This window comes from Muscardinus avellanarius (genome assembly GCF_963383645.1).
Source record: "Muscardinus avellanarius genome assembly, chromosome: 12".
Taxonomy (NCBI): domain Eukaryota; kingdom Metazoa; phylum Chordata; class Mammalia; order Rodentia; family Gliridae; genus Muscardinus; species Muscardinus avellanarius.
In genome coordinates, this window is record NC_137798.1 from 104,885,198 (window position 1) to 104,904,274 (window position 19,077).

The 19,077-nt window shown below is 51.9% G+C and overlaps 1 protein-coding gene across 1 annotated transcript in view; it reads left to right on the forward strand.

The window, feature by feature from the left end:
* The window catches only part of DYNC1H1 (dynein cytoplasmic 1 heavy chain 1), a gene marked incomplete at both ends in the record, with an annotated part of 72,782 nt that overhangs the window by 20,968 nt on the left and 32,737 nt on the right, over positions 1-19,077 (forward strand). Inside the window, 19 exons of the mRNA XM_080708200.1 lie at positions 830-1,906; positions 2,546-2,725; positions 3,842-3,991; positions 6,378-6,524; positions 8,262-8,402; positions 9,166-9,342; positions 9,457-9,567; positions 9,646-9,765; positions 10,305-10,544; positions 12,699-12,854; positions 12,983-13,096; positions 15,001-15,111; positions 15,216-15,425; positions 15,570-15,716; positions 15,856-16,022; positions 16,114-16,287; positions 17,518-17,683; positions 18,016-18,204; positions 18,621-18,815. Coding sequence (XP_080564326.1) covers positions 830-1,906; positions 2,546-2,725; positions 3,842-3,991; positions 6,378-6,524; positions 8,262-8,402; positions 9,166-9,342; positions 9,457-9,567; positions 9,646-9,765; positions 10,305-10,544; positions 12,699-12,854; positions 12,983-13,096; positions 15,001-15,111; positions 15,216-15,425; positions 15,570-15,716; positions 15,856-16,022; positions 16,114-16,287; positions 17,518-17,683; positions 18,016-18,204; positions 18,621-18,815 — 3,972 coding nt within the window. The remainder of the gene's footprint in view (positions 1-829; positions 1,907-2,545; positions 2,726-3,841; positions 3,992-6,377; positions 6,525-8,261; positions 8,403-9,165; positions 9,343-9,456; positions 9,568-9,645; positions 9,766-10,304; positions 10,545-12,698; positions 12,855-12,982; positions 13,097-15,000; positions 15,112-15,215; positions 15,426-15,569; positions 15,717-15,855; positions 16,023-16,113; positions 16,288-17,517; positions 17,684-18,015; positions 18,205-18,620; positions 18,816-19,077) is intronic.

Genomic DNA, 19,077 nt, shown 5'->3' on the forward strand with positions numbered 1-19,077 from the left:
GGACTGGGGGTATAGCTCAGAGGTAGAATGCCCTTGGCTTCCATTCCCATCACTGCAAAATAAAATAATCCAAGCTGGATGCGATAGTACATGCCTCCAATCCAGTATTTGGGAGGCTAAGACAGGATTTCAGGTTTGAAGCCAGTATACTGTAACTTAGGTATAGCTCACCCAGTACTCTCACCTACACACAGAAATATAGTCCAACAAAACCACATTGTCAGAAAACCTCTATGGTGCAGAGTTAAAATTTGTAGTGTTCTACTTGGCTTTGCTGACTTGTGGTTACAAAATGTTTGACTAACCAGGCATGGTGACACACACCTCTAATCCCAGTACCTGGAAGGCTGAGATAGGAGGATCGTCGGCAGAACCAGTGGTATGCCAACTTAGTGAGATCATCTCCAAATAAAAAATAAAAACTGAAGCCGGGCATGATGGCATACGCTTGTAATCCCAGCTCTTGGGAGGCTGAAACAGGAGGATCACACAGGTTCGAAGCCAGCCTCAGCTACTTAGTGAGGCTCTCAGCAACTTAGTGAGACCCTGTTTCCAAATCAAAGTATAAAATAGGTCTGGGAGTATAACCTGGAGGTAGAAAAGCCCCTGGGTTCCATCCCCAGTACCACACACACAAAAAACAAACTCCTAAGGGTGTAGCTCAGAGATAACATGCCTCCTTATTCAGTCCCCATTCCCCCCACCCCCAAAAAAATCTTGTTTCTTTTCTAAAAGCTTAAAGTCCCATATTGCTGGCTGATGATCTTGAGTGTACCTGGCCCCCAAAGCCCACTTCCTGGGTAAGCACTTCCTGCGCTCTTTCCCGCAGGTCACGGCAGTCGCACAGCAGAATCAAGGGGAGGTGCCGGAGCCCCAGGACATGAAGGTGGCCGAGGTCCTCTTTGACGCCGCAGATGCAAACGCCATCGAGGAGGTGAACCTGGCCTACGAGAACGTCAAGGAGGTGGACGGGCTGGACGTGTCCAAGGAGGGCGCGGAGGCCTGGGAGGCCGCCATGAAGCGCTATGACGAGCGCATCGACCGCGTGGAGACCCGCATCACGGCTCGCCTCCGCGACCAGCTGGGCACGGCCAAGAACGCCAACGAGATGTTCCGCATCTTCTCCAGGTTCAATGCTTTGTTTGTCAGGCCTCACATCCGCGGGGCCATTCGCGAGTACCAGACGCAGCTGATCCAGCGTGTGAAGGATGATATCGAGTCCCTGCACGACAAGTTCAAGGTCCAGTACCCGCAGAGCCAGGCCTGCAAGATGAGCCACGTCCGCGACCTGCCGCCGGTGTCGGGCTCCATCATCTGGGCCAAGCAGATCGACAGGCAGCTCACGGCCTACATGAAGCGCGTGGAGGATGTGCTGGGCAAAGGCTGGGAGAACCATGTGGAAGGGCAGAAGCTGAAGCAGGACGGGGACAGCTTCCGCATGAAGCTCAACACCCAGGAGATCTTCGACGACTGGGCGCGCAAGGTGCAGCAGCGCAACCTGGGCGTGTCCGGCCGCATCTTCACCATCGAGAGCGCGCGAGCCCGCGGCCGCGCTGGCAGCGTCCTCAGGCTCAAGGTCAACTTCCTTCCCGAGATCATCACGCTCTCCAAGGAGGTCCGGAACCTCAAGTGGCTCGGCTTCCGCGTCCCCCTGGCCATCGTGAACAAGGCTCATCAGGCAAACCAGCTTTACCCGTTCGCCATCTCGCTGATTGAAAGCGTGCGCACCTACGAGCGCACCTGTGAGAAGGTGGAGGAGCGCAACACCATCTCGCTTTTGGTGGCCGGCTTGAAAAAGGAGGTGCAGGCTCTGATTGCAGAAGGCATTGCCCTGGTGTGGGAGTCCTACAAACTTGACCCCTACGTGCAGCGCTTGGCAGAGACCGTCTTCAACTTCCAGGAGAAGGTGCCTCTAATCTAGCCCTCCAGTGCCCTAGCGACGTGTTACAGCAGCAGTTAGTCAGCTGCCACGTTGGTGCCCCGGCCGGCCACGGCTGCTGAGAAGGCGACCCTTTCACCCGTTTGCTGCTGTTGGATGGGGCGGGACTCTAGCACTAAGCGACGCCCTGAGCTTAGAAACCCATGGAGAGGGCATGGCGGGGGGGTGGGGGGCTGACAGCCGAGTCAGTGGTGTACAGGTTCAGGTGGGGCGAGGACGTGAGTGCTTTGGTGCCATCGTCCTTCCTCCTCTCCAGCTCAGCTGGACAGTTGTGAACCTCCCGCCCAGAGCCTGCCACTCCCAGCACACAGGCTTCTACCTCGGGGGCCAGAAGGGCACGCCTACTCCCTTCTGGACCTACCAGTCGGGCTGCCCCTCCCAGGAGAGGAGCGAGCAGGAGAGAAGCCCACAGCTCTTTTACCTGTCCCTTCTCCCAGTGGGGGCTCGGATGGGACAGCTGTCCTCCTTGCCCCAGCAGCCAGGATTAGCTGCTTATGGAGAGCTTCCCCTGCCTTGACCTTTTTTTTTTTGTTTGTTAATGAAAAGATACTAAAACAAAGGATTAGAATGAATGGATGTTTAAAATTCTAAATCTACTTCCTTTAGGTGGATGATCTGCTGATTATCGAAGAAAAAATAGACCTGGAAGTGCGTTCCTTGGAGACGTGCATGTATGAGCATAAGACCTTCTCAGAGATCTTGAACAGAGTCCAGAAAGCGGTGGACGACCTCAACCTTCACTCCTACTCCAACCTGCCCATCTGGGTCAACAAGCTGGACATGCAGGTAGGACGGTCGCTGAGCCCCAGAGAGTATGTTGCCTCAGTTACCTGAGATCGTTCAGTGCCCAGAACCCCACTTGCCTAGAGCCAGAGCCGACAGTGGCACCACGGCCCAGGAACCAGCTCGGCTGAGCTAGGAGCGAGGTGGTCAGGAGGAGGAGCTCCTTGGTCTGCTGGGTACTGACTGACAGCCTCCTCTCTGCCTTGCCCTCCTGCTCTTAAGATTTAGGGGTTTGGTTTTGTTTTGTAGTGGTATTGCCTGAACCTAGGACCTTGAACATGCCAAGGCCCTGCTGATCACAGAGCCATGACCCTGGCCCCTAGGTTTTCTTTCCTACACCTCCAGGCCGACTGACAATTTGAAAAGAATTACACCTAGCAGCAAAACACATCTTATGTTCAGTGTAGAGGTTCTTCGCACCCCCCGTGGAGGTGGGAGCCGTGTGTCTGAAGTGTACTTCCAGTGAGGGCGTGGCTGTGGAGAGGCCTGTAGCGGGGCATTTGGTAGCAGAGGTCAGTTCCCAAGTGGTGCTTTCCCATTCCTCCCCCTTTTGGTAATGGCTGAGTCATGTCAGTGCATTTCCACAAGCGGACGCTACAAGAGGGAGGTTCGCAGCCCGCCCACGGAGCCCACGGCCCTGCTGCAGGTCCTCCAGCCCGCGCCACGCTCCCGCATGGTGTGTGGCCCACGGCACGGTCCACAAAGGCCGGCAGATGTCCTGTTCGTAGGAGTTTGTCTCGTTCTAGATGAGAGAGGGGACCTTGGGATGTGGTTTGACATCCAAAGCGCAGTTTTTCTGGTTTTATCTCTGACACTTCCAGGAAAATATGTTTTTGTTTTGTGACTTTTCTTTCATATTGAACAAACCCCAGGACCCTAGCTGCGTCCACTGCACTGCCTGCATGTTCCTGATCACTTGTGAGGAGGGAGGGCTGGAGGTGCGGTGGGCCCAGGGAGGGAGAACAGAGTCCGTGGAGCTGAGGGGTCTGCGCGGGAGACTGCGATGTGGGGCCGAGGAGCGGAGTTAGGAACTCTGCATCCGTGCCCCACAACATCTGCTGCTGCCTTCTGCTGTCGTGTCTGAGCCCGCCGTGACGCACTGTTCTCTGCTCTCTCTAGATTGAGAGGATTCTGGGCGTTCGTCTGCAAGCCGGCCTAAGAGCTTGGACCCAGGTCCTTCTTGGACAAGCGGAAGACAAAGCCGAAGTCGACATGGACACGGATGCTCCACAAGTTAGTCACAAGCCTGGCGGCGAGCCCAAGATCAAAGTGAGTGTCTTCTGTGACGTCGCGGCTCCTCAGGAGGACCCACGGGGCCCTGCCGCCTCGGGCGGGTGGGCCAGTCACCGTCCGCAGGGTGTGGGTTCGTGTGCCCTGTGGCCCGCCGTTGGAGGCGCTTCTGCAGCCTTTGTCCCCATTTCCCTCAGTCTCCCTCATGAGAAAGATGCAGACTTACAGCGGAGGACGTCTTCAAAGTTCCTAACCAGTCCTCTCCCACAGCGCCAAGGTCGTGACTGTCTAGGGAGCACACGCACCACAGGTTGGAAGGTTAAGGAGCTGTCACGGTGTGCCGGGAACTCCGACTGAAGTCTGTGGTTAACAGACTCGTGGATGTTTTCATCCTTACGCAGCATAAGTTGGCAAAGGGTTTTGAAAATTCTTCATACTTTCTTTGCAATTTTCTTATAAGCTGAAAATAATTTCAAAAACAAAAGTAAGAAAATAAAATAAATTTCAGAGCTGGGCGGGCGTGGTGGCGCACGCTGTAACCCCAGCATTCCGGAGGCTGAGACCGTAGGATCGCGGTTCGCGGACAGCCTCAGCTACTCAGTGAGGCCCTCTGCAACTCAGTGAGACCCGCTTTCAAAATAAAAATAAAAAATAGGGCAGGGGGTGTAGCTCGGAGGTCGAATGCCCCTGGGTTCCATCCCCAGACCCACAAAAATAAATAAATAAAATATAATAAAATAAATTTTAGGAACGAGCCTACTTTAGGGCAGTGGAAAGAGATGTATTTGTCCAGCATGCGCAGTAAATGATTCCAGCACAGTGAGCGCACAGCAGAAGGAAGCAGCGCCGTGACCGCGGTGCACAGCGCTCTGTGCCTCCCGCACACGTAGTCAGTAAGAGCCCAGCAAGCTTCTAGAGAACTCTGCAGTTCCGTTAATGAGATGCTGGAATTGGTGTGTCTGCTACCACAGTGGCGGCCTTGAAGCATTTCACAGCCTCGCTCGAGTTCTCTGCTTACGGCGTCTGTATGACGTTTATCTGTAAAAGGCTTCACAAAACAGAAGCCCAGGAGAACTGTGCCAGTAAGCGGGTCTGGGAGAAGCACTGGGCTTCTTATTTATTTTTTTTACTTTTTAGTATGTAGGTACTTATCCTTAAAAGAATACTTTTTTTTTTTTTTTTTTTTTTTTTGCAGGTCTGGGGATGGAACCCAGGGGTATTCGACCTCTGAACCTCCGAGCTACACCCCCTGCCCTATTTTTTATTTTTATTTTGAAACTGGGTCTCACTGAGTTGCAGAGGGCCTCACTAAGTAGCTGAGGCTGTCTGCGAACTGCGGTCCTCCGGTCTCAGCTTCCCGAGTGCTGGGGTGACAAGCACGCCCACCGCACCCGGCTCAAGAATACTTCTTAAATGCTGAGTCCCAAGCTGGACATGGTGGCCCACACCTGTAATCCCAACACTTGGAAGGCTGAGCAGGAGGACAGCCTTGGCAGCTTAGTGAGGCTTTTAGCAACTTAGCAAGACCCTGCTTCCAAATAAAAAAATAAAATAAAGCTGGGGGTATAGGACAGAGGTAGAACGCCCCTAGGTTCAGTCTCTAGCACTGGAAAATAATTTAAAAACTAAAAAGTGCCGGTTCCCAGAGCAGCCGTGAGTGTGCCCTAGGTCAGCACAGTTGCCTGGTCTCCACCTGCATTGGCGCCCGGGCAGGTGGCACAGTCGCTTCCCGGCGGCCGTGGCGGACCACACCAGTGGCTCCCTGTGGCCACATCAGCAGCTCTCTCCTCTGGGGACGCCAGCTGTGGTCATGTGCATCGGGCCACGGGGCGCCTCGTTGGCCATCAGTTGTGTCTTCCACACCTGGGGACCCAGCAGGTGGCAAAGCCTTTGACTTTTTAGGATCCTGGGTGGGAAAAGGGGTCACAGCATGAAATTATGCAAGACCGTATCTCATAAAGTGACAGAGTTTGTGGCTTAGACTGAAGTAGTTTATTAATTAGAAAGGTGCTAAGAATCAAGGCTGCTGGGCATGGTGACACATGGCTTAATTCCAGTACTCGGGAGGCTGAGACAGGAAATTCAAAACAAAAAGTGAACTAGGGCCAGGCGCGGTGGGGACGCTTCTAATCCCCGCGTTTGGGAGGCGGAGACAGGAGGATCGTGCAGGTAAAGCCAGCCGCGCTGGCTTAAGAGACCCTGTTTCCAAATAAAATATAAAATCGGTCTGGGAGTGTAACGTGGAGGTAGAAGGGTTCCATCCACAGTACCACCAAAAAAAAAAATAAAAATGAACTAGGGCTGGGGTGCAGCTCCAAAGTACGATGCCTCTGGGTTCAATATTCAGTCCCCTCCCCTCAAAAAAAAAGAAAGTCATTTTATTGGAATATATTGCTGAGTAAGAAATAAAACCTTTCTCTTGCAGAATGTTGTTCACGAGCTAAGAATAACCAATCAGGTCATCTACTTGAATCCGCCGATTGAAGAGTGCAGATACAAGCTGTATCAGGAAATGTTTGCTTGGAAGATGGTCATACTGTCTCTCCCCAGGATCCAGAGTCAGAGGTACCAGGTGAGCCTCTGCACCTTGCTCATGCCTTTGACGGCTTCTCCTGGCCCTTGTCAAGCAAGCACTTCTAAACTGCAGGCTGCCGGGGGAAGCCAAAGGAGGCTCTGTGTGACACTTTTCTTGAATCATTGCTTGGCCTTTGGAGCTTGGTCTCAGTAGTCTCTTCTGTGGGATCCTTAATCCCTGCCTTTCTCTGCCCCACTTTTTTTTTTTTTTTTTTTTTTGGTACTGGGGTTCTTGGAAGCCCTTCTACCTCCGGGCTACGCTCCTAGACCTATCTTTTATATATTTTTTAAATTTGGAAATGGTCTCCTAAGCCAGCGCGGCTGGCTTCGAACAAGCGCGATCCTCCTGTCTCCACCTCCCAAGCACAGGTATTACAAGCGTGGGCCACCACGCCCAGCTGCCCCACTTTTTATTAGAGAATTTCCAAATGGACACAAAGTGGCAGGAATCGGGAGCTCCTTTACCCAGCCTCACTTAGCAACAAGTGGTCTTGGCCGATTTTGTTTCATTTGTCTTCCCTTCCCCACCTTCCCATCACTTCAGATTACTTTAAAGCAGACTTCAGATACAATATACTCTGTTAGTGTATTTCTACAATCAAAGGAAAACTCAAACGACCATTTAGTCCCCGGCTTCTAGCCAGTGTTCCAAGAATTTGGGAGGCTGAGACAAGAGGATCGTTGTTTGCAGTCTCAGCTACTTAGCGAGGCCCTTTACAACTAACTCAGTGAGACCCTATTTCAAAAACTTATAAAAGACTAAAGAATAATCCTGGGGGTGTAGCTTGGAGGTACAGTGCCCCTGGGTTCCATCTCTGGTACTACAAAATAAAAATAAGTAAAAAGCTAGAGATGATGCTCTGTGGTAGAGCACCTCTGGGTGCACCATCCCCAGTACCAAAAAAAATCCTCTTAGCCGCTCGTGACTCTGCTCTGTCAGAGCCCTTTCCGGGCGCCCTGCCACAGTGGGAGGCTGGAGCCCCACTGTGCTGCGCTCCGCCTCATCCGCTGCTTGTTTCCTCTGACTCCAGCTGGCTCTGCTCCAGCCACACTGGACTCTCGCTGGTCCTCGAACGTGCTGTGCCACACTGGGCTGACTCCGGCTCCCAGATCTTTGCCCTTGTGATCTCTGCCAGTCTCGTAGTGAGTGACCACACACCCCTTTCTGGTCTCTGCTCAAGTGGCACCTATGGTGAGGCCTTTCCTGATTTCTTGATTTAAAATACAGCCAGGCCTGGGGATGTAGCTTAGCCCTTTGCCCTGGATTCAATTCTCAGCACTGCAAAAGAGAAAAAAACATACAGTATAGTACCACGAACCCACCTCCTGCCACACCCTTTCCCCAGTCTTCCAAATTCCTTCTCTTTCTCTGCAGAATGCCTCACCATCTGACAGTCTTACTCTACCTGCTCCTTATTGTCCCTCTCCTCCCATAGACCCTAAGTCACATGAGCAGGGGCATCTGTCTGTCTTCTGTGTGTGGGCCCGTGGCCTCAGAAGGGCCCCGCAGTGGGGGTGATCGCTGCCTCGTGCACCTCGGCAGTCGGCGGTGCGGTGCTGTGCCGGGGCTGGGGAGCGTCCTGGCGCTAGTTTGATGAGTTACCTGTGAGCAGGCTTGCTGGATGCTGCGTACTCCTCACTTAGCCCGCTAGGGCACGTGACTGGCAGGAGATGACTGTGCTTAACATTTGGTACACAGCACTTCCACGCACTTAATCTGGGTTTGGTCGGCCAGGTAGGAGTGCATTATGAACTGACGGAGGAAGAGAAATTCTACCGGAACGCGCTGACGCGGATGCCTGACGGCCCCGCCGCCTTGGAAGAGTCTTACTCTGCCGTCATGGGCATCGTCACTGAAGTGGAGCAGTACGTGAAGGTAGGCAACTCCCATCTCATCAGATGTGCCCATGAGCCGGGCGCCATGGTGCTCACCTGAGATGCCAGGAGGACCGCAGGTTCCAGGCCCACCTCAGCAACTTAGCAAGACCGTTCCAAAATAAAACCAGGAATGGCTGGGAGTACAGCCTGGAGATAGAAGGCCCTGGTTTAATTCCAGGTGCAAAAAATAAGCAAATGAAGCCATGTAGTGTGTCCTAGGTACTAAGAGTATGAGGCATGAGGAGTACAGAGCTGAGCTGGCGGCGTGCACCGCGTGCCTGGGACGCTGGGACAGGAGAGCGCGGGCACGGGACCGCCGCTCCGGTGACTTAGCAGGCCTGGTTTGCAAGTTTTATAAGGCTGGAGTGTAGCTCAGAGATAGAAAGCGCACACACACACTGCACAACAGAGAGGTAAAGCTCTTAAACAGACGGTGTGGTTCATTAGGTAATATTTGCCTAGAGTGAGCAAAGAATGAACAGTGGAACAGTCTCAGGGTAAACCATTTGACGGTGGCTTTCAGAAAGTGCAAACTTTATTATTTTTTTATTTGAGAACTTTGGTTGGTGCATTGTAGTCATACATCTTAATGGAGTACAGGACGGTAGAGGCGTAAGTACACACATCACTCATTCTTATTTGAGAATCTGAAAGGGGCTTTTCGGGTGATGGTGAAAGGTGAGGCTGTTCAGTGCGCCGTGGCCATGGCGCCCGTGGTCTGCAGAGTAGAACCGCAGTGCTCAGCCGGTCTTGGTTCGTAGGTCTGGCTTCAGTACCAGTGTCTGTGGGACATGCAAGCTGAGAACATCTACAATAGACTTGGCGAGGATCTCAACAAGTGGCAAGCACTGTTGGTCCAGATACGGAAGGCCAGAGGGACCTTTGACAATGCAGAGACCAAGAAAGAGTTTGGCCCAGTGGTCATAGATTACGGCAAGGTGAGTGCGGCTGGTTCTCCCGGGCCGCTGTGAAAGCGTGCTCCCGTGTGCCTCGAGTCCAGCTGAGGCCCGTGAGAACTGACGGTGCGCTGCTGTGCTCTGCCTCGCCCACAGGTGCAGTCCAAGGTGAACCTCAAGTACGACTCGTGGCACAAGGAGGTGCTCAGCAAGTTTGGGCAGATGCTGGGCTCAAACATGACAGAATTCCATTCCCAGATCTCAAAGGTAAGGCGGGAGGATTCGCCCGGACGCCCAGGCCGCTGGAGCCCCGGCCCGTGGTAAAACGCGGCCCTCTCCCTCCAGTCTCGCCAAGAGCTGGAGCAGCACTCCGTGGACACCGCCAGCACCTCGGACGCCGTGACCTTCATCACCTACGTGCAGTCTCTGAAGCGGAAGATCAAGCAGTTTGAGAAGCAGGTTGAGGTGAGCTCCGTGAAGGCCAGTCCTCACGCTAGCCCTCGCGCGGCCGGGCCTCGGTCGGCGTCTGTCCTAAGGGACGGCTCTCACGCGCCCCGTAACGCCCTTCCTTAGAGTATGGTCACAGACTGCCGGGCACAGCCACCTCTGGTGCTTGTCATGTTGCCTGGCTGCCCTGGGAATCTGCATCGCAGGGCGCCTGTGCACAGCAAGGTTTGAGAGCCACTTTCTCCCAGCACAATATTTTTCTGGAGTTATTGCCAACACGCTGACCGGTCCTGTGAAGGAGAGGGTGCAGCCGCCCCTCGGCGCTCTTGGCTCAGCCCAGGGCCTCCGGGTACAGCTGACTGCTGTGGCTGGCCGACCTTGTCGGGCTCAGGACGCTCCGCCAGGGAGCTCAGTGCCTCGGCAGAAGGCTGTAGAAGAGCAGGTGCTCCGCTCCTGTGCTCTGTGACCCTGAGCTGCCTTCTCTCTCCTGGGACCCTGAGGCTAGTTTCTCTTATCATCATAGAAGAAAACCAACCAGTTTCTTTTTTAACTCAAAGCTCTACCGCAATGGTCAGCGTCTGCTGGAAAAGCAAAGGTTCCAGTTCCCGCCTTCCTGGCTTTATATTGATAACATCGAGGGGGAGTGGGGCGCCTTCAATGACATCATGCGGCGGAAGGACTCTGCCATCCAGCAGCAGGTGGCGAATCTGCAGATGAAGATCGTGCAGGAGGACCGGGCCGTGGAGAGCCGCACCACCGACCTGCTGACAGACTGGGAGAAGACCAAGCCTGTGACGGTGAGTCTCCTGGCCCCACACTGCCGCGAGTCTGCTGTGCCTTCCTTCAGACTTGGGAGGCTTTGCTGCCACCCAGCTTCCCAGTGCTGGAGACTTTTTTTCTTCTGTGTAATTAAAACAGTCTTTGCAGATAGGCATGGTGGCATGCACCTGTGATCCCAGCTACTTGGGAGGCTGAGGCAGGAGGATGGCTTGAGCCCAGGAGTTTGAAGCTACCTGGGCAACATGGCTAGACTCCCTCTCTCAAAATAAAGAAAAATGTTTAAAAGGGCCCAGTGTAGCTCAGTGGTGGGATACTTGCCTAGCATGCAGGAGACTCTGGGTTCACTAACCAACACCTAAAATAAAGTGCTGTACGTGGCTATGTGAAAGCCACCTTAAGCCGGGTGTGGTGGCGCACGCTTGTAATCCCTGTGCTTGGGAGGCTGAGACAGGAGGATTGCACAGGTTCAAAGCCAGCCCCAGCTACTTAGTGAGGCTCTCAGCAACTTAGCGAGACCATGTTTACAAATAAAATATAAAATAGGTCTAGGAGTATAGCCCAGAGATAGAAAAGCCCCTGGGTTCCACCCTAATACCACACACACACACATACACACACACACACACACACACACACACACACACACACACACAAAGCCAGCTTAGATCTTCTTACCCAGATCAATAATCAGTTAATTCTAGAGTTGAATTTAAGGGCTGGAGTTTTTCTGGTGTGTTTTTTGTTGGTTTGTTTGGTTTTGGGGTTTTTGCAGTACTAGGGATTGAGCCCAGGCTCGCCCTGCTTCCTCAGCTGGTGTCCTGGCATTCTATTTTTAGACTGTCCTCTTCTTTTAGTCAGACTCAGAATTTAGTACCTGTAGGTGCTGGGCAGGCCGCGCGGTGTGAGCGGTGGGGAGGCCATCGTTACTGAGCCTTCCCATCCCCGGGCCTGCCACTCCACCTCTCTTCAGCCATTCGGTGTTTGCTGAGCACCAGCTGTCCACCAGCAGGCCCCTGCTGCAGGGAGTAGATGTCAGTGGGGGGGGCGGCAGGAAGTTGACAGGGAAAGCGTGTTTCTTGAGTCAGATGCTGGTGTGCTCCCCACAAAACCAGCAGAGGGTGGATGCCTGGGGGACCGACAGACGTGGGTAGAGAGCGGGGTTGGTGGCACGGGCATTTTGGCTTCTTGGGGTGGGATGAAGACTTTGGCTTATCCAGATGTACAAAAACACATAGGAAGAAATCGGAAGGGAAGCTAAAATGCTTTGAACCTACTCTGCTTTGGTGTTGGGTGTGAGTTCTTAGTAAGCCACTGGCACCCGGCCTCCCACCGCAAATGCCGTGCATTGGACTTTAGTTTGTCCCTGTTTTAGGAGTTTTGAAGTCCTGCTCCCGCTCACACCAGCACTGGTACAAACGCTTGCTCCAGCAGCGGACTGAGCAGTAGCGATAGCGAGGTTCTGGCGACGCAGCTTGGTGCCAGGGATGAGTTAGAGTTTAAACCTTGGGTGGGATTTATCTGTGGTAGAAACTGCCATTTTATCTGGCCGTCCTCCAGAGGCACTGAGAAAAGGAAGCACCTGCGCCCAGGACCCCGCTGCCCGCTCCCAGCTCCCTTGGTGCTGCCCCGCCCTGCGTGGGGAGAGCAGTTCCTGGGGGGCTGAGGTGTAGCCGGCAGCCTCGGGAGCTTTGTCCCCTTGAGTCACTGAAGTGCCCCTCTGAGCAGAGGCTGTGCCCCTCCCCTCCAGGCACCAGAGAGAAGAGGCTGACTTGAGAGATGTTCGCTGTGATGGTGCTTTTATTTTTGTAAAATATTGACATGAACTCAACATTCATTACTGTTGCGTTTAAGTGGACATCTCAAATGTTTACCTATGTAGGCATATTCAGGGAATTAGGAATTTCCAGCTTAGCAGGCCCCTTACTGTATTCATTCTTATTTGGGGAGGGGACTGAGAATTGAACATAAGAGTGTTCTACCTCCAACCTACACACTTCTTTTTTGCTGAGGTGGTCTCAAGACCACCTCAAGACTACAAGCTTCCGTTCTCAGCCCCTCAAGCACTGGGATCACAGCCTTGCGCCACCGCGCCCGGCCTGGCACCTCACTTTAAAGTCGCGGTGCTCCTCTCCGGAGAAGGCTCTGCAATTCTGTTCTGTGACTGCTTTCAGGGCAACCTTCGCCCAGAGGAGGCCCTTCAGGCTCTGACCATATATGAAGGCAAGTTTGGCAGGCTGAAGGATGACAGAGAGAAGTGTGCCAAGGCCAAGGAGGCGCTCGAGCTGACGGACACCGGGCTGCTCGGCGGCAGCGAAGAGCGGGTGCAGGTATGCGGAGCTGGGAATTGCTCCTTCTGCTTTTGCCAATGGCCTGGCCGCTGGGGACCTGCCAGATTCTTGGGTGATTTCTTTTTAATTTGTGAGATGACTTTCTGCTTTGCTGTTTTCAATCACAGGTGGCCTTAGAAGAATTACAAGACCTCAAAGGTGTTTGGTCAGAACTTTCTAAAGTCTGGGAGCAAATCGACCAGATGAAGGAACAACCATGGGTTTCAGTACAGCCTCGCAAGGTACGTCTCCTTAGAACAGCCAGTTGTGTCCGTGTTTATGTTAACAGCCACATGCTACTTAGGCACCTTGCAACAAGGAGTTGTATTGAGGTCACAGGCGTCACCCAGTGTCCTGCATGTCCTTCACATTTTTCATCCTAACTAATGTGAAGTTTATTTTGATACTGTGAAACCACCTCAGGCCTTGTGTGGTGGTACAACATCTATAATCTCTGTCTGGAGGCTGAGACAGGAGGCCAGGGGTTCATAGTGAGCCTCAGCAACTTAGTGAGATTCTATTTCCAAATAAAATGTAGAATAGAGCTGGGAGTATAGCTTGGAGGTAGAATGCCCCCAGGTTCAGTCCCTAGTATCATACATAAGTGACAGACCCTCTGCAACTTAGTGAAACCTATGTCAAAAAAAGGAATAAGCCGGGCGTGGTAGCGTACGCTTGTAACCCCGTGCTTGGGAGGCTGAGACAGGAGGATCGCACAGGTTCGAAGCCAGCCTCAGCTACTTAGGCTCTCAGCAACTTAGTGAGACCCTGTTTCCAAATAAAATATAAAATGGGTCTGGGAGTATAGCCCAGAAGTAGAAAGCCTCTGGGTTCCACCCCAGTACCACCACCACCAAAAAAAAAAGACTAAAAAATGGGGCTGGGAATGTACTTTGGAGGTAGAATTGCCCCTCGATGCAATTCCCAATACTACAAAATATAAATAAGTAAACAAGTATATAAATTGATTAGAATATTTCATAGATTATAATTAGTTGTCCTCAGTTATGTGGTAGAAATAATAGTCATATAATTAATATTACATGAATGGTCAGTCTAGAATATTTTATATAGCTTCTCTTTTTTGTGTTACTGGGGATTGAACTCAAAGGCATTCTACCTCTGAGCTAAACCCCCAGCACAATTTTTTTTCTTTATTTTTTGCGGGTCTAGGGATGGAACCCAGGAGCATTCAACCTCTGAGCTACATCCTCTGCCCTATATTTTTTATTCTTTATTTTGAAACAGGGTCTCACTGAGTTGCAGAGGGCTTCACTAAGTAGCTGAGGCTTTCCGTGAACAGCTATCCTCCAGTCTCAGCCTCCCAAATGCTGGGATTACAAGAGTGTGCCACCACATCCGGCTGGTTTTATTTCTTATTTGGAAACAGGATCTCACTAAGTTGCAGAGGGCCCTCCTTGCTAAGTTGTCAAGGCTGGCTTCAAACCTGCAATCCTCCTGTCTTAGCCTCCCAAGTGGCCACCACGTCCCAATTTCAGATAGCTGCTTTTGAAGGAGTGAATATTTGATGATAGGCTGTATTCGGAAATGAGAAATGGGAATGATTAAAGCATAGGATTTTCAACTCTTATTCCACTCATAATGATAATTAAAGTTCTGTAAAACTCTCTCTTAGCTGTTAGGTAATATTACCTAATTTAAAGAGTAAAAATTGAGCCAATATTTTAGTGTGTCCACAGAAGTTAAACCCATATCATCTTGAAATCAAGGAAAGATAAACTTTAAAAAGAGGTATATAAGGCCGGGCGTGGTGGCGCACGCTTGTAATCCCCGCGCTTGGGAGGCAGAGACAGGAGGAATGCGCAGATTCGAAGCCAGCCACACACGCTGGCTTAGGAGACCCTGTTTCCAAATAAAAATATAAAAATAGTTCTGGGAGTGTAGCCCAGAGGTATAAGGGTTTCCAGGAACCCCAGTACCACCAAAAAAAAAAAAAAAAAGGTCTATGTAAAATGATACTTCAGAAAGCATTTGCCATTTGCTTTACATATTCATCTTTATGTTACATGCACTCTTAAGAATAGGAAAAATTATTTGCATATAAGTAAAATGAAAAAAACTAAAATACTTCACCATTTTAAGAGATGTTGGCAAACTCGGTATCATCTTGTGTCTCTCCTGACAGCTTCGACAGAATTTAGATGGGCTCTTGAACCAGCTGAAGAACTTCCCTGCCCGGTTGCGGCAGTATGCCTCCTACGAGTTTGTCCAGAGGCTGCTGAAAGGCTACATGAAGGTGGGCGACATGGTGGCGACACGGCGGTGACACGGCGGTGCTGCGCGGAGGTGAGCATCCTCTGGGAATACGCCTGCGCAGTAACCGTGTCTGTGTCCGTGCAGATAAACATGCTGGTGATCGAACTGAAGTCCGAAGCCCTGAAGGACCGCCACTGGAAGCAGCTGATGAAGAGGCTGCACGTGAACTGGGTCGTGTCTGAGCTGACCCTCGGCCAGATCTGGGACGTCGACCTGCAGAAGAACGAGGCTGTCGTCAAGGACGTGCTGCTGGTCGCGCAGGGGGAGATGGCGCTGGAGGAGTTCTTGAAGCAGGTGAGTGCTAGGACTGCCGGCCGCTGGCATGTTTCAGGCCGCGACGTGGCTCTGAGTGCGTAAAACATGGCCCATGGCGCTTGCTTCCCATGCGCCTGGTGAGCGCCCAGTCCTGTCAACATGCTCTTCCTGGTTTCAACTCAGATAAGAGAAGTGTGGAACACTTACGAGCTCGACCTGGTCAACTACCAGAACAAGTGTCGCCTGATCCGCGGCTGGGACGACCTCTTCAACAAGGTCAAAGAGCACATCAACAGCGTCTCTGCCATGAAGCTGTCTCCCTACTACAAGGTAGCGCCGCTGGCCCCCAGCCCAGAGCAGCTGCGCCTGCACGTGGAGGGGCTGGTTCTAGCCAGGAGTCGGCAAATGGACGGGCCCCTCTTGAGCGCTGGTCAGTGGAAAGCTGAGCGGTCCATCTCTGCCCTCCCAGGTTTTCGAGGAGGATGCCCTCAGCTGGGAGGACAAGCTGAACCGGATCATGGCTCTCTTCGATGTGTGGATTGACGTACAGAGGCGGTGGGTCTACCTGGAAGGCATCTTCACTGGCAGCGCAGACATTAAACACCTGCTGCCCGTGGAAACGCAGCGGTTCCAGAGGTACGGCCTCCCACCCACCGAGAGCCAGGTGCTGGCAGGGGCTGCTGGCCACGCCCCCAAAGGCTGACACATGTTTCAATTTGATTCCTAGTATCAGCACAGAGTTTCTAGCGCTGATGAAAAAAGTCTCCAAGTCCCCCCTCGTCATGGATGTTCTGAACATCCAGGGAGTTCAGAGGTCTCTAGAAAGGTTGGCAGACCTGCTCGGAAAGATCCAGAAAGCATTGGGAGAATACTTGGAAAGAGAGCGGTCGTCTTTCCCCAGGTAAGACACTGGCTTTGCCTGGGACTGAAGTGATGTGAATTGTGGCTGCGCTTTCCCTTCTGGGCCTGTGTGTTAGTTTTGAGATCAAGGATTTTGTTAGCTAATAAGTCATTTTATGAATACTGTTTGCCTTTTATGCTTTTTTTTTTTTTTTTTTTTTGGTGGTACTGGGGTTCCTGGAAGCCCTTCGACCTCCGGGCTACACTCCCAGACCTATTTTTGCATATTTTTTTTTATTTGGAAACAGGGTCTCCTAAGCCAGTGTACGCGGCTGGCTTCGAACCTGCGCGATCCTCCTGTCTCTGCCTCCCAAGCGTGGGGATTACAAGCGTGCACCACCATGCCCGGCTAAAAAAATTATTTTATTTTTATTTTTCGGTACTAGGGATGGAACTGAGGGGCATTGTACTCCGAGTGACACCCAGCCCTATTTTTTTTTCTTTATTTTGAAACGGTCTCAGTGAGTTGCAAAGGGCCTCATTTAAGTAGCTGAGCCTGGCTGCAAACCGTGTTGCTCCTGTCTCAGCCTCCCAAATGCTGGGATTACAAGCATGCGCCCACCACACATGGCTAAAATCTTGTTTTGAAATAGTGTATCACTAGGTTGCTAAGAGCCTCACTAAGTTGCTGAAGCTGTCCTCAAACCTGTGATCCTCCTGTCTCAGCCTTCTGCATACTGAGATTACAGGTGTGCGCCACCATGGCCAGCTCATACATTGATTTTTTTTTTTTTCCCCCCCAGTACTGGGGATGGAACTCAGGGGCATTCAACCTTTTGAAACAGGGTCTCCTAAGTAGTCGAGGCGGTTCACGAACCGTGACCCTCCTGTCTCAGCTTCCTGAGTGCTGGGATTACAAGTGTGCGCCACCACGCCCAGATCATACATCGATTTCTAATGCTGCCCAATAATCCCTAATTTTCTCCCTCCACTTTACTTAGCTTCATTTGGGCTGCCTTCCTTCCTCCAAAGCAAAGCAGTTTGCATCTTTTTGGGGTCTAGCTCAGTTTCCAAATAATGTGCCAGGGGTGAATGAAGCAGGGCTTTGAGGTGGTGGGATGCGGTACACGGTGAATGGCTTTGACTCTCCCTTCAGTGTCTGTTGCATGAACACGCGCCTTTGGCTGGGGCTGGAAGTGCAGATGTGTTCGGAATCATCTCTTTCCTGCCATTTGAGTTTTTGTCTCCCTTCTATATGTAAACAGCAACTTAGGTTCTGTTTTGATTTTAGGTTCTATTTTGTGGGTGATGAAGATTTGCTTGAAATCATTGGAAACAGCAAGAATGTAGCTAAACTACAGAAACACTTCAAGAAAATGTTTGCTGGTGTTTCGAGCATCATCCTGAACGAGGACAACTCTGTGGTCTTGGGCATCTCATCCCGCGAAGGGGAGGAGGTACCTACGATTATGTTTGTGACTTAGAAAACTTCGCTCATAGCTGGGCGCGGTGGGCACACTTGTCATCCCCGCGCTTGGGAGGCTGAGACAGGAGGATCACACGGGTTCGAAGCCAGCCTCTGCTACTCAGTGAGGCTCTCAGCAACTCAGTGAGACCCTGTTTCCAAATAAAATAGAAAATAGGTCTGGGAGTGTAGCATGAAGGTAGAAGCCCCTGAGTTCCATCCCCAGCACCACAAAGAAAGGGAGGGAGGGAGGGAGGGAGGGAAAGCTAGCTAACTTTTCTCATAACTTTGCACATCTTAATCTCCAAATTTTATTTATTTCAGGTTATGTTTAAAACTCCCGTGTCCATCACAGAACATCCCAAAATCAACGAGTGGCTCACGCTGGTGGAGAAGGAAATGAGAGTCACTCTGGCTAAGCTTCTTGCTGAGTCTGTCATGGAAGTGGAGACTTTTGGTAAAGCGACTTCAATTGATCCAAACACCTACATCACTTGGATCGATAAATATCAGGTAACCTATAGTGGGAGTGCAGGCTCCGGAGGGAAGCATTGACTGGCTTTGAAGTGTCTCTGGGAGCCGGGCGTGGTGGGCACGCTTGTAATCCCCACGCTTGGGAGACAAGAGGATTGCGCAGGTTCAAAGCCAGCCTCGCTGGTTTAAGAGATCCTGTTTCCAAATAAAAAATATAAAATAGGTCTGGGAGTGTAGCCCGGAGGTAGGAGGATTCCATCCCCAGTACCACAGAAAAAAATAAAATAAAAATAAGTAAAGTGCCTTTGGGAACCCGGCTGTATTGTGTGAGCCTGCGGGTGCAGCCCCCTGGGATCCTGCGGCAGGAGGCTGGCTGAAGCCCCGACACCTGTCTCAAAAGACAGACATTTATTTATAAAGAATGGCCCTGTGGACTCCTGTCTTGTTTCTTGCAGGCTCAGCTGGTGGTTCTGTCAGCCCAGATAGCCTGGTCTGAGAACGTGGAGAACGCCCTGAGCAGTGTCGGAGGCGGCGGCGACACCACGCCCCTGCAGTCTGTGCTGAGCAACGTGGAGGTGACTCTCAACGTGCTGGCGGACTCCGTCCTGATGGAGCAGCCCCCGTTGCGCAGGCGGAAGCTGGAGCACCTGGTCAGTCCTCCCTCGCGTCAGAGGCTCCTAGACCTCCCACTCAGGCAGTTAGAGGAGACCTCTCTGGGAAGACGCTGCTAGTGTCAAGGAGAAAAGGGGGGTGTTGAGACTCTCGGGGCAAGTCTTTGGCTCTGTCTTCCTCTTGAATGATGATCTTGGTGGCATCCAGGAGTCGGGCAACTACACGGTAGGAAGAAGGTGACCACCCATGCTCAGGCTCTCCAGAGGCCGCGCAGCCACCTAGTGAGGGTGCCCCAGGCTC